The sequence below is a fragment of the Anoplophora glabripennis genome, unplaced genomic scaffold (genome assembly GCF_000390285.2).
Source record: "Anoplophora glabripennis isolate ALB-LARVAE unplaced genomic scaffold, Agla_2.0 scaffold1210, whole genome shotgun sequence".
Lineage (NCBI taxonomy): Eukaryota > Metazoa > Arthropoda > Insecta > Coleoptera > Cerambycidae > Anoplophora > Anoplophora glabripennis.
In genome coordinates, this window is record NW_019417322.1 from 86,199 (window position 1) to 101,198 (window position 15,000).

General features: G+C 31.6%; 1 protein-coding gene across 1 annotated transcript in view; it reads left to right on the forward strand.

Annotated features, from left to right (window-relative positions):
* Positions 1 to 6,070, forward strand: part of LOC108913927 (developmentally-regulated GTP-binding protein 2) — a 57,866-nt gene extending 51,796 nt beyond the window's left edge. Inside the window, exon 4 of the mRNA XM_023456176.1 lies at positions 5,976 to 6,070. Coding sequence (XP_023311944.1) covers positions 5,976 to 6,045 — 70 coding nt within the window. The 3' untranslated portion in view covers positions 6,046 to 6,070. The remainder of the gene's footprint in view (positions 1 to 5,975) is intronic.
* The last annotated feature ends 8,930 nt before the right edge of the window (positions 6,071 to 15,000 follow it).

Consider the following 15,000-nt stretch of genomic DNA (forward strand, 5'->3'; position numbering starts at 1 on the left):
TTCCATGGCTTGAAATTGGATAGTTATATATATATATATATATATACATCTTTCTATCATTAAGGCGTCCATACGAAAATGCTGTTTGTGGCGTCCACCAATGGAATAACATACTTGTCGTCCTTTTCTTTCTGTATATGCTGTTTCTTTTATCAAAGAAGTACGAATATAAACGAACAAACCCAAAATGGTCTTGATTGGGGTTATGAATATAGGCATATTGCCTACAGTACAGCGTCATTTTATTAGTCCATCATCAACGCGTCCCTAATATACGTTTTTACATCCATTTTATAGCTTTTAAAGCGTCCAACGTATATATTCCAATTTATTCTGTAGATATTAGAGCGCCTTGCGATGTTGTCACTTTGTGGGTAGGTTTACTAATATGTTCATAAGAGACAGGTTAGATAGAGCCTAGAGCAGAGCGCAGCAATTAGACAATCATTTTTGTTAGATACATCTTTTAAACTTCTGACAGTGAGACAGACTTATGAAAGGAATTATTAAACCCAAGTACTTTGATTTATTAGATATATTGGTGAAAGAAAAAATAAAAAAATAGTTTAATTATAGCGGCTTCTTCAATTAATATTATCCACAAAATTACTTTGATTTGAGATAATAATGATAATCAATTAAATGGCGTGTACAGTGTAGTGGCATGGTAGTTCAAATTTATCACTACTTGCTGCAGAAGGGCTTTAGAAAAAAACTTTAAAAAACAATTGAATATCGAAGTGACTGTTTCCATATTCAGTTAGGTTTACGAGATTAGTACAAGGAACTCTTCATTTCTTTTCATTGTATATGATGTTCAATTACTACTTTGGTACAGGAAAAAATCAGGTGTTCTACTTAAATAGTGCGGTTCTGAAATTTTATTAATTTTAGTAATAATAGGAAGCTCTATGAGAAAATTCTAAATTTCTCGGACTTCGGCTACTCTAGGTAGTGTAGGTGAATAGAAGTTTTATTTTGTATTTATAACTATTTACAAAGCTCAATTATTATAAGGATAACAAATTATTTACGAATTTATTTTTATATTTACCTAATAATAATCAGCTTAATGAAAATATGTGGGTGATATGCTTTGAGGAGAATAACATGGTGGTTGAAGATTCAAAACTTAATTCACAGAAATGACTTTCAACAAAAATATCCTCAGTCAAATTTGGATGGTAAAAAACTATTTTCAATATGCATTTTTCTAGAACTAATTCCAACGTGGATGATTACACAGCCCCACAAAAAAAAAGTGTTTGGACTTGTGGGTCGGACATATGTATTCCTATGTATTTTTCGACGCTGAATCCGATCCCGAGCCCAGAAATGGCCCTCCACGTCTGGAATTGGCCCCAGGGGCCCCTCTATAGGGCCTGAAAGATGGATTCCGGAATGAGGCGAGGTCGAAGATGCATTCTAAAGCCAAAGTTGGATTTGTGCTCGAAAAGTTTATTGGCCAACTGAAATTCCCCATTTGGGACCGGGAAAATGACCCCTTAGGGGCCGGAAAATCGTATTTCGGACATCGCAATCGCAACAGTGGTACTTTTATGTACTTTTAAATTCTGGAACTCAGACTGTGCTCGAAAAGTTTATGGCCAACTGAAATCTCCCGTTTGAGACCGGGAAAATGACCCCTTAGGGGCCGGAAATTCGTGTTTCGGACGTCGCAATCGCAACAGTGGTATTTTTATGTACTTTTAAATTCTGGAACTCAGACTGTGCTCGAAAAGTTTATGGCCAACTGGAATCTCCCGTTTGGGACCGGGAAAATGACCCCTTAGGGGCCGGAAAATCGTGTTTCTGACGTCGCAATCGCAACAGTGGTATTTTTATGTACTTTTAAATTCTGGAACTCAGANAAACGAGGGAACAATAGAACTGAGACAGGTGAGTGGTCGTGGTCCGCGCCGAACAGGGAAGTCTACGAGCACAAGCACAAGCAGTGGAGGTCAGTAGACGCAGACAGCAAGACATCAAGCATGACTTAGAAAAAAGAACCCGCCGACATAATCAACGTAGACCAATCAGAAACTACTTTTCAACAAGGCGATCACAACGGGGATACAGGCTGAATAGTGTAATGTATCGATGTTATAAGCAGTCGGTGCTTGGCATGGGCGCCGCTAACACTCAATCCAAGAGGGAGCAAATTTAGAATATCAGAATATAAAATATCCTGCTAAGTCCATAAGTAAATCGTATATCTATAACATAAAAACCAGGCACAAATATAAACAAATGACGGAGGATATATTTTAATTGGTGATTTTGTAATATACAAAATAACAGAATATAATAATAATTCAATTTAAATGAACAAAATGAAAGCATAAAAATTAAAGCAATTTTATTTTAGGATTTAGAACTGCGAAAACTTCATGCTTGTTTTCTAGTTTTTGACTTGTTATTTTGGTTTTAAAACAAACATATCCCATTTAAATTAACCTTATTTGTAAGTTGTGGGATTATAATCTTGATTTTTAATTGTAGATAAAAAATGCTCGGTATTTTCCGTATTTTCATGTCATGTGAAAACAAAGTACGAACCTGGAATGTACGATTTACTCTCGGACATAAGAACAAAGTATAGTTTTTATGGTCATTTTATTTAAACTTAAACAAAAAAACAAGAACAAAACCTTTTAACAGAACAATTACCTTCTCTAATAAAAAAATGACAAAGCAAACATAAGGAAAATTTACGTTTTTTAATTTAGGTAGAATGTTTCGTCTGGTGTAACAGCGTCCTGCTGCATTTTTTATCAGGCAGACGCGTTGGAAATATACCCATCAAAGTGGTATTGAGAAAACGTGAAGTGTTCTTTTAAAATAATTTTTGGCTCTTTTTCCTTGAATATATTTGGAAAATAGCCCTGCCCCCTCATAGACGGCGCGCATGGTGCTGAGTATACTGTATCACCGAAGAACGCCAAGGGACGGCGCCTGTTGGAACAATTGACTTACACAGTGGATTTTATTATCAAATTCCAAGCACTTTAATTATCAAAAATGATTGAAATTACTAACGTAAGATTCATACAAAAATCCTGTCATCGCTACTGTTAACACTTACACAATCCGTGTTGAAAAAAGTACCATAAACTCGGAAACTGATAGGACATTAATAAGAAAAAATGATTCTATGGAGCATGAGCGTCAAACGATTCAGTCACATTTTTTTAAATACCCTATTGCATCGAATTGAGAAATTATATAGTTTAGCGGAAAACGTTGAAAACAACGTAATTTCTAATGTGATAATAACTAATTTTCTAATAATTTCTGCAAAAGTTGGCTGTAATTATTTTTTTTGTTATTTAATGTAAAAAACTCTTCTGACTTGATATGATGAACAGGGTCGGAAAGTCCCCATGGTTCATCGGCCGTTACGTGAGAGCGATAAAGTAAGTCATAGAAATCCGTGCGATAGAGAAAGATGGCTATAATGAAGGCGTCTAATAGTCACCGCCCATTTCGCCCTTCCTCAAATAAGAAATGGATCTTATTTGTGGAAGGGCGAAATGGGCGGTGATTATTAGACGCCTTAATTATAGCCATCTTTCTCTATCGCACGGATTTCTATGACTTTATTTATAGCTCTCACGTAACGGCCGATGAACCATGGGGACTTTCCGACCCTGTATGCAACTAGACGTGCTACGATTATGGGATAAAAAATCTATTAACAAATACGAACAAAATAAATTGATTTAAAGTATTTTCAAGTTTGTAACTTCACCGCTAGGGGGCGCAACTGCTATAGTGTTACAGAAAATTGTCGGTTTTTTGAAATTTCGTTTATATAACGTAAGTTGAAAATACATTTTTTAGATACACTGTTAAACCCATCACAAGGTTTGTTTGAACTTTTATTTTGTTATTACCATAGTATGAATTAATAAAAAATGAAATATTGCAGTCACAAAAAAATTTCAAAGTAAAGCAATAATTCTTTTTAGGGATAAGATTGTTATAGTTTTATAATTTAATTTTGGCTCGGATTATGTCAATGTTATTTAGAGAACTAAATAAAAGAGGATGTTCTAGCACAACCTCACTATTTTAGCAATAACTTGAAAATGAAAAAAGATATCGACCTCCGGTTTGTGTATTTGTTTTCCATAGTGAATGGTCTATCAAGCCATGAAAAAAAACCTATATCGTTGCATTTAAATTTTTTAGTAAACGGAGACAATTACAAAACTTTTATCATCTTTTATCTACCGATGCGCAGGAAAATAATTTTTTTTTCTATATCAAAAATAAATTGTATTAATGGTCCTTTAAAATGAGCCATCGTTTATTGAAATCGATTAAGGCATTTAGAATTTATGACAATTTAAAAATTTCAAGATAATGTCCTTCATATTGATGTTGCTAGGGTAATAACAAAAAAAAAGTTAAAACCAAACTTGTGAAGGGTTTAACAGTGTATCTAAAAAATGTATTTGTAACTTAGGTTATATAAGCGAAATTTCGAAAAACCGACAATTTTCGGTAACACTATAGCAGTTGCGCCCCCTAGCGGTGAAGTTACAAACTTGAAAATATTTTAATTCAATTTCTTTTGGTTGTATTTGTTGATAAATTTTTTACCCCATAATCGTAGCACGTCTAGTTTTCTATACACAGCCGCTCGATACCGTTAATGGATCACCCTGTATAGCCTGATTCGTATTGGAATAATCATGTCACTTTTTTTAAATTGAGCATCCGATATATTTCTTGAGTTTTTGATTTTCCATGAAGAATGACTTCCTAAAATATATCATACAAAGGACTAAATTTACATAGTGATCGCAAATGCATGCATTCATTTTTAAATAGAAATATTTATTTCAGTGAACGTCCTTAGACGGGTTAATTTTATATTTTATTCAAATTTGTTGTTGTAGACATAATTTTTACTATGAAAAAAGAAGTGTTAATTGAATTGACAAAAAAAAGTTAGGTTTTATTAATTTCTGCCTAAAGAACATATATTTTTTATCAATTAGTTATAAGTTTTAATTACTCTATGTTGTTTAATCGCCCATACAAAACTGCATTTAATTGAAAGGGAAAATATGGAAATTTTGATGAGAGCATTTTTAAATTATTGTTCGACTTTACCTTTCTCAAATTTTGTTTGTTCAGTAATGTCCTAACAACGATCAAAAATGATTGTAGTTTTTTCGTGAATTTTTGTTCTTTAAATTTTGTGTCAGCGATGTCACCTTATGTATGATACATTTTTGGAATCGGCTCTTCTTGGAGAATTTAAAAATTGAAAAACATATCTGATGTTCAGTTTAAAAGATGTCGATGACGTCATTAATCCAATATGAATTACCTTGTATATTGAACATTATTTGGAAATACGGGATTTTAAAATAAAAAATCGACCTGTCAGGATTTTCCATGAAAATTATTGGTTAGATTAAAATGAATTTATATAGGCGTTACCTCGTGTGTCACTTTATAAACAAGGTATAATATTTATTTGCGTATAGTTTATCTAAAGTCAATTGAATTTGACCGTTCGTGCTAAATGACGGCGCTGCTTGTATTTAAACCTATTGTCGTACCTTTCAAAACGATCTACCTCTGGTAAAATTCTCAAGTTCAATTAACTTTAGATAAACTATAATTCTGTTACATTAAAAAATACAATAAAATTTATATTACTAGGTTTCAACTATTTCTTTTATCGGGTTGGTCATAATAGGTACTGAAAAAGCATACTAATTAAGTATGCATGTACATTTTTAGATAGAGGTAAGTTGAGCTAAATTTTGGTTCGGGAATTTGTGGTGGAGTGTTGTCCACAAAATTCAAAAACACTGTATAACTAAAATAATTTTAATTTTGAGGTTCTACTCGATTAATTCCTAAGAGTTAAGGTGTGTATATACTTACTTATGGAAAAATTAAGATAATAAGTATACAAACCGTTTTGTACAGTAGAAATTGATTTGTTTCAGATATCACAGGGTGATCATAGCCAGCGTGACAGAACCTGTACCAAGCCGAGTATTTTTTTTTGTTAATTAAAATTTTAGAAATAGTTACTGATATTTAATTAAATTCAATACATATTTGTCTCTAAGTATTATTTTATTTAACAAATAAATTTTGATAGAGTTATAATATTGCTTATATTATCGTATTAATACCAATATGCAAAAAATAATAAAATGCTAACATTTGGAGGTAGCAAAGAAGATTCACTCTACAACTATACAGGATGTATGCGAAACGAATGCATAATTTTAAGGACATGCTCCTTGGCATATTTTAAGATGAAAAGTCTCTATGAACTTATGTCCTAAAATGCTTCGTTTCCGGGATACAGGGTATCAAGAAAGATTTTAAAGTCACAAAAACCGTTAAATATACCCACATATTGTATCCGAATTTACGGAATTTGCATGTAAGTAAGATAAAGATTTTTCAGTGGGGGTTAAACATTTTTAGAATCACCAGGGGCGAACGTACAATTTTTTTTATAATGCCTAACTAAGACTGTTTGTAATTGTTTCTAGTGCAGTTTTTAATAGAAATATTCAATTTTAAATTACGACTTTGACATTGCATCAAAACATCAGTATAATAATTAAAATGTTTGATTTCCACCGAAAAAAGATTTCGTACACCCATATTCAAACACTCTGTATTTAAATAAAGTATATCTCCCAATTTTTGTGAAGGATTTTAGGATATAATGTTCACAGGAATTTTTCATTTTAAAATATGCTAAGGATCATGCCATTAAAATTAATGTACACATTTTGTATAACCTCTACACATTTACCTAACCTGTTTTTGATGTTTTATTCTTAAAAAAATTATTGTTAATTGATAATGCTAATAATAATAATTGATGTTAATTAATAAACATGTTTTTTTTTATTTTGTAAGATAAAAAACTAGAACTCAGATTGCAGCAAAAGGATAGGTCAAGAGTGAATTTTTGAAACTTATATTTTGCTTAACCCAATAGTTTCTACTATATCAGAAACATTAAAAAAAAAGCACAGTTTGAAAAAACAGTTACTGACAGATGTTGGTGGTAAGAGTTTTTATTCAACTATGTTTTTTAATTTTTTAGTGGCAACTACGTAATTGAAAAAGAGTTTAGAGTATTGCACAAATAAAGTGTGAACAATACTATTGTTGTAATTCTTTGTTATCGAAATAGAGTTAGGCACTTGCACTAAAAGTCATTTTCTTCTTCAAAGAAAAATATAATCAAACAGGTTTGATGAGATGTAGTTAAGTGTTAATAATAAAGTAAAGTAAAGAGAATTTATTATATGTAAGAATCTATAAATTTTTATGTAACAAATAACAAAAAATGTGAACTAATTCAGTTTATTAGGAATTTATAAGAGACAAAGTTTATGTTACAATAAGTTACCTACGTCATTTTTTTTTTACATATTGATTTTGCACAAATACCTTGATCTTGAGCCAGTCCTTATTTTCTAATAGAGTCGTATATTTTTCCTTGAGCATTAAACATTCGTTTTTTTTAGGTGGAACTTTCTTTTTTATATGAGATGCAAAAAACTCAAGAGTGACTTTTTTCTGTTCATCTGTCCAAGGAATTAATGTTCTTTTCGATGTTTTAGCAACATTCTGTTTGTTTTTTGGTAGAGTCGAAGTCGATGAAACTAGTGTATCTGATAAACTTTGACTGGTTCCTGGTAATAAATCTGAATGTTGCAATATAGGTTCAGTCTCATCTTCTTCACCATCATTGTCAGCAAGGTCAATATCTAAATCGATATCTATCTCATCCAGGCTTTTCCCTTTATACTGTGCTGCTTGTCCTTTTTCCATTAACAGCAACAACTTCGAAATTTTTGCCGTTTGATAAAGATCATTTGGTAGGCGATATGAACCGCGATGGACATTTACAGTATGACCCATAAATGTAGATAGCTGTTCAATGTCATTATCTGACATATTTAAAACTTGGGTCATAGTAGCCAGGTGCTTGCGTAATTTAGTTGCTGTAATGGCTTAAGGGTTTTTAGTACCAGATAATTTTGCATATTTTGTGATTATTTTATAACCACAAATGGGTTGTATTGTATTGGGATTTCCAAATAAATAACAACTGTTTTTGCACATAAAGTTTGCCCGATATCTTAGTAAAATATCAATATGTTCTTGAACATCAGAACTGAAAAGAACTGGTACACCGCGGTACCTTTTACCACGTACAACTACTCGCTTAAATCTTTGGATTAGAATTTTTTCAGATGGGGTGATTAATTCCGAAAACTCTTCATAGTGTTTAGGATGTTCTTCGGCTCGTTCATATAAATGTAGAGGGAACCTTTGTAACTCACCTGGTCGTTTTCTATTAAGCAGAAGAACTCTGCAGAATATAGTTTCTAATAACGTAGTGTAGGCTGCCTTGTCTTCAGAATTGGTTTGAAGTTGACTCACTGCAGAATTTGCTGTGGATATTAAATACTCTTTCATTATCTTTAAATCGCTCGCAAGAGGTATCATGGATATCTTATTCCATTTTTTAGTGTTAAGGTCACTGGAAGCCTGACTTGAAATTTCGAAGCGCCATTCACTATCTATCAACTGGATCAATGTTTTTAAATCACTTTCAGCTTCTGCAGCAGAAAGCGTTGAGTGCACATTTTTCCTCTTAAGAACAAAAACAATAGCAATTTGGCAGCACTGTTTTATGGCTGTGCCCAAATTTAATGCAGTTGATGCCGATTCAAAGAATTCGCTCTCCTCATTATATTGGGCAACGATTTTTGTTGCGGAAACGAGAATTCCAAAATTTTGAGGTTTTAATGCATCAAAGAGATTATTTATTGCAGGTTTCAGTTTCAGAATTTTTATAAGCAATCTCGCTAGCTCTCTCATCTTTCGAGATGTTACATTAATAAAATGTTTTTCTCTATGGCTTTTAAAGTACCTGCTGCCAAAGGCACAAATAAGTTCGTCCTTTTTTGCCTTAAAGGATATATCATCCGCCCTCATCCTCGGGAATACATTTTCCCTTAACTGTTTATCTATCCTTAAATTTTTGACGAGAAGGTTTTGAGCTGCGCTTTGATGCGATCTGTCACTTTTTCCCATGCAAGCCGTCCTATGCCGCCACAGTTGTTTGGCGGAAAAATATCCCAAACAATTGCTGCAAGGTAAAATTTTTCTGGTAGTTTCTACATGCCTCATTGGCTTTTGAATAATATTATGATTCAAGAAGTTTCCTTTCTTCCTAAGGTCACAGAGTAATGTTTTTCTTCTTTTATTTTTAGGAGATAAAGATATTATTTTTTGTACATCTGTTTCCAATGAATGATTCCTCATAATATGTCTAGCGAAATTAAGAACATAGCTTTCGCAAAAGAAACAGAAGTCTTTTTTCTTATTGCCTTTCCTCATCTGACCGTTTGCCTTGTATACCCCTAAAATTTGGGTTTCATTAACTAGAACATTTTTCTGGGATAGGCAATTAACCTCGGAATTAACCTAAAAAACAAGATTACAGATAGCAGCATTCAAGAAAATAATCAGAAATCAATTTAAATGAAACATATCTACTATGCCAAATTGCGCCCTTTAGCCGGTGGATGACTTAATTTTTATCGAAACGCATTCATTGCTTTAAATGCAATAATAATACGTATCATTATTCCATTTATACGTATCATTTATCGGTTAAATATAAGAATTTAAAAAGTACACCAGTAAATCCAATATGAAAACTGTTTGATTACGAAGAGAAAGGATCCGCGTGGGGCCAGTTTAAGGGGTATATATTAGAAAAAAATTATTAAAAGTGACAATTTCCTGTATTTTTAAAGGATCCCCAAAGTCTTATACAAAAAAGAGATATACTAGTCGCAATTCCATAGGATGTACCGTTTTTGAGAAAAATGGAGTTACAATGTTTTTACATCAAAGCGGCACACGTACTTTAGCAAATAAGTTGAGAAATTTTACAGAATAACGTAACCGTTCAGTTTAAAAATTTTTAAACTACTTGTGGCTGTTTAGCGAACAAACGATTTTAACTCAATTTTTCTCGAAAACTGTACATCCAATGGAATTTCAACTAGTATACCTTTTTCGGTATTAGTCTTTGAGGTTTTTAAAACCATTTGGAAATTTACAAAATGTTTACTTTTAACATTTTTTTCTAATTTATAGCCTTCAAGCTGCCCATACATGCATGCCTGCTGTTCGTAACCAAACGGTTTTCACGTTTTTTTTGACATAAGGTTGACATTTACTCCTATACAAATTTTGAAAGTTTTATTTTTAACCAGTTTAACAATCTGTCTCCCGAAATGAACTCCCACTCAGCACGTGTTAGCTTATTTGATATTAAACAAGAATATCAGCCTTGAAAAAAAATATTAGCCAATTGGTCTAAATGGGAGCAGTTTTGAATAATTTTACTTAGTGTCATCATTAAAAGATATACAGTGCTGTCATAAATGAAATAAAAGAGCTTAATATCTTAAGTACGACTACATTCTTTTAAGTGAAGAATATTTATGACTTTACAGGGCCTTCCAGACAACTAGTTCTAATTAAAAATGCAAAAGATTAAAATTGTAAATTTTGTTAAGGAATTGAAAAAAAAAAAATTGGAGGCTTCCGTTAAAAATTATATCTAGTTGATCCGAATTCAACTTTTTGAGACATTCTTTATAATGTAGATACCTACATACTTATAAATAACGCTTACAAAAATAAAAATAAAATCCGTCTTAGCAATTTTTGCAAAGAAATATTGATTTTTTTTTTATTTTACTACTAGGTACAATGTTTTTCACATTGTACCTAGCAGTCATACTAATGAAAAATTAAAATCATACAAAGCGTTTGATTATTGAATCAAATGAGTTTCATACACTAGTGCAACCCCAGTGCAATATTTGGCATAAACAAACTAAATTATTGAATCTAAGATCTTTCAGTTTTATATACAGGGTATTCTGAAATTACGAACAAAAAATCAGGAATCAGGTTCTATTCGAAAATTTTTTATCAAAATGTTAAAGGATCTATATTACCTCAAAGTTAATATTTTTAAATTTTAAATAAGTTTTTTAGCGACTTTTCTTAAATTTAGTACACTATTGCTTCTAATACTATGTAGTATTAAGCAAAAAAATAGTCAACATTGCATCTATATTGCAAATGTTTTAAATGTAAATTTTGGAACAATATCTACTGTTATTTTATTTCTGTACAAATTTTAACTGCAAGTAATTTAACAAAACAATTTGTAATGAAGTAGGAATAGTTTTAAGTACACACAAACAGAACAATATGGAAAAAATTTATAACATTGTCAAACTGACGTCCTTTCATTTCCATACTTAACTCATATTGAATTAGAAAGTGTCATTTTGACCGTTTACAGCTTTGCAATTTTTAAGTTTTTGCTAAATATTGTATTTTTATCTAAATAACAGTAGAATCACTCCCCAAATTGAAAGTTGAATAAGAGGATACGTTGACTCTTAATACAAATAAAGGCGAAACAAAATAGTAAAAATAAATAAATAGGCATAGTAAAATGTATACTTACTTCTTCACAGATTTCTTTGTTTGTATTATTTACAGCATCTTTTTGAATTTCTGCTTCCTCTTCCGAGTCAGAGCTAGAAGTATCTGGAATGTAATCAGGATCTTGGTTTGAATTATGCGAAGAACAGTTTGATTCAACCTGAAACGCGTCTATCTTTCAACCTACCAGTTAAAATATTCTAACACAAATAAGTTGTTTTAAAAAACCATTACTTTCAATATTTTCTGTTTTGAATGGATATAAACATATAAGTAAAAGTTTTTACTAAATACTAAGTTTATAACAGAAGTGATATAAAGGGTGTGTCTGAAATGCATGCACCAGCGAGTCACCTTGCCATTCCACCATTCTTAAGGTCAAACTACGACGATTTACGCTAATTTACCTATATGCACCGTAAGGGCGCGAGGGGCGCCAAAGTTTTTGAAAAAATATCAATAATCAGTTGTTATAAAACGGAAACGCGTTGAATGCTTAAAATGAAATTTATTATGTGAAAATATATTGGTAAAAGGCTTTTCCTGATGCAATTAATATTAATTACCGACTTGCACAAATGCGTCATTTAAAAATATATTCATATTTTGTGTATCATCTGATTATCACAATTTTTCTGGATTTGACTCCTTGAAAAATGGAGGTTTTATTGAACATATAATAATATTATTTACGTATTTTTATTATTAGTAGACATTTATTTATTTTTATTTTTGTTAATGAAGTTTAATAAAATTATTTTAGCAAACTATGTCATATCCCATATGTGGTACTCGTAACTTGATTATTTCTAATGCATAAGGTGTAAATTTATTTGCCGGTCTACATGTGACGAACGATTGTTGAATTTTTTTGCGACTAAACCGTAAGTTATCAAAATTTTGGAAGAGACAATTTATTTAAAAAAGCTTAAGCTTTCACAAGAAAAATTGTGGCAATCAGATAATACACAAACAAATATGAATATTTTTTTAATTGAGATATCCGTTAAAGGCATTTGTGCAAATCGGTACCTAATTAACATTCAATATATTTACACATAACAATTTTCATTATAATCGTTCAACGCTTTTCTATTTTATTTTTTCAAAAACTTTGGGACCTCCTAGCACCCTTAAGGTTCATTTTTGCATATGGGTAAATTAGCGTAACTCTTAAACCTTCAGAATCCAGGGTGGCTCGCTGGTACCTAAATGCATTACATCCTATAAACCATTACGGTTTCATGCAATTTGGTAGCCATATTTTTTCATTCTAAAAATCTTAACTTATAAAAAACAAAACACAAGAAAAAATATGGTTTCTGAGATAAGATATAGACCCTTAATTATGCTATCTATAAATTACAAAATGTTAAATGACGTAAAAACTGAATGTGAAAACAAATCCGCAATGAGCTTTCCATAATAATAATATGCTTACCTCATTAATATCGTGGCTGTATCCATTTAGATTAGCAACATCATCTTCATTTTCTTCTGCATTAGAAATGTCATGAACAATATTTAGTTCTGCCAAATCATTCGTCACAACCTAAAATGCATTAATAGTACTTAATAGTTATTTTGTTAGTGATTTTCAAACCTGCATAATATTTTAATATATTTTAAAAACTAATATTTTACTAATACCACTATCTTTAAATATACTCAAATATAAATATGAATAAATAAACCAAATTTGGTACACAGGTTGTCACAAGTTGTATTAATATTGAGTATTCCAAGTAATCACTAGCAGAGATATGGGTTATTAATATTATTAATTTAATAAAAAAAAAATAATACGTCCTCGTACAAAATTAAAACTAATAAACTCCTTAAATACGTATTTTAATTACGAAGGAATTCAGAATTCATGCATAATTTGATAACCAATAAAAAGCGTCCACCTAAATTTTATCATCATGTTTCATATAACCCATTTTAATATGGACGCTCTATTAAATGCAAATTGTCAATGTATGGACGCTTTAACGACAATAAGATATATATTTCATATTTTATATACTCGTATATAATATCAATATTTGGGAACTCTTAAGGAAAAACGCATTAGGCGGTCGCGGTCCCGTCGCATCGCAGGCCGTGTTAATCTCGATCGCGCGCGGTGGAGTTTTTTCTCATATTTTATAATGTATGTATTCGCACTAGACATCCGATCTTTTCCAAAGAATCTCGGGAGACCGCGATGCGATCGAGACGAGCTTCCTCTTCCATAGAACTCATTTTCTTAGCTACTAAAACAATACCGCAACTATTTAAGGGAAAACGCGAGCAGAATTGTGTGCAGTTGCCAAATGCGACTGATTTTGTAAAAGACCGCGATCAGCTCAGCCCAGAAAGAACCGCGACCGCCTAATGCGTTCTCTGCTTTATTGAGATATACGATCAAAAAAGTAAATAGTGTTTTTGCTTAAATATTACAACATGCTTTAAATAAATAGTAATAAAAAATCAATCATAATAGTCCTAAAACTTGAAAGCAAAAGACAAACTTTTGCGTGTGTGCGGACACTCTTCAAATCAACAACGGATATTAACCATATTACTGCTACACTGAACTACACTCTCGCCGTAAAGTTTTACTGTACGTTTAAAGTATTACATTTCTGGTTCCTAACTAATTTTCCACTTTAAAATACTTACTGCGTTTGTGTTAGATAATGAATCATCCGACGAAGAGACATTTGCATTTTGAATCGGCGATAGAGGTCTATTGCAGAACCAATTATTGGAACGCATGTTCTTCGAATTTGAAGAACACATCTTGTACTGAAACCAAAATTATGTCAGTATTGTTATAAGTATAATATTATACTATTTTATAACTTACGTAATCTTGGGGAAACAATCGATCAGACATTGTCGAATTATGATACAACGAAGAGCACCTTCTGGATTGAATTACCATTTACTACTAAGTTAAATAAAATGTAAATACAATAATATATGGAATACAGCGATGCCAAATCAAGGGACGCCCAAAACGCGAGAGAATATATGATATTATCGTATATTTCTAATATACTCAGTCTTCAAGCGGCGATCTGTCGAACTAAAATTATACGGCCGCTATATATCTCTACGCATTAATTCATTAAAAAAGCGTCCACCTAAATTTTACCAGGATGTTTCACGACATATTGAACACACTTTAACATTGGATGTGCATAGAGCGTTCGTATACGGACGCTCCAAACACACGGACGCTCTACTAAATGCAAATTGTCAATGTATGGACGCTTTAACGGCGATAGGATATATATATTGTGATGATTCAATTGTGACAAATATCTTTGTTCTGTTTTGTGTATTGGTGTGTATTAGTATATAGAGCGCCAGTAAAATGTTGTAACTTTTTCTATTAATTCATGAAATATAATTGATCACTTACCAGGCTAGCTTTTCTCACAGGATATCACTCAA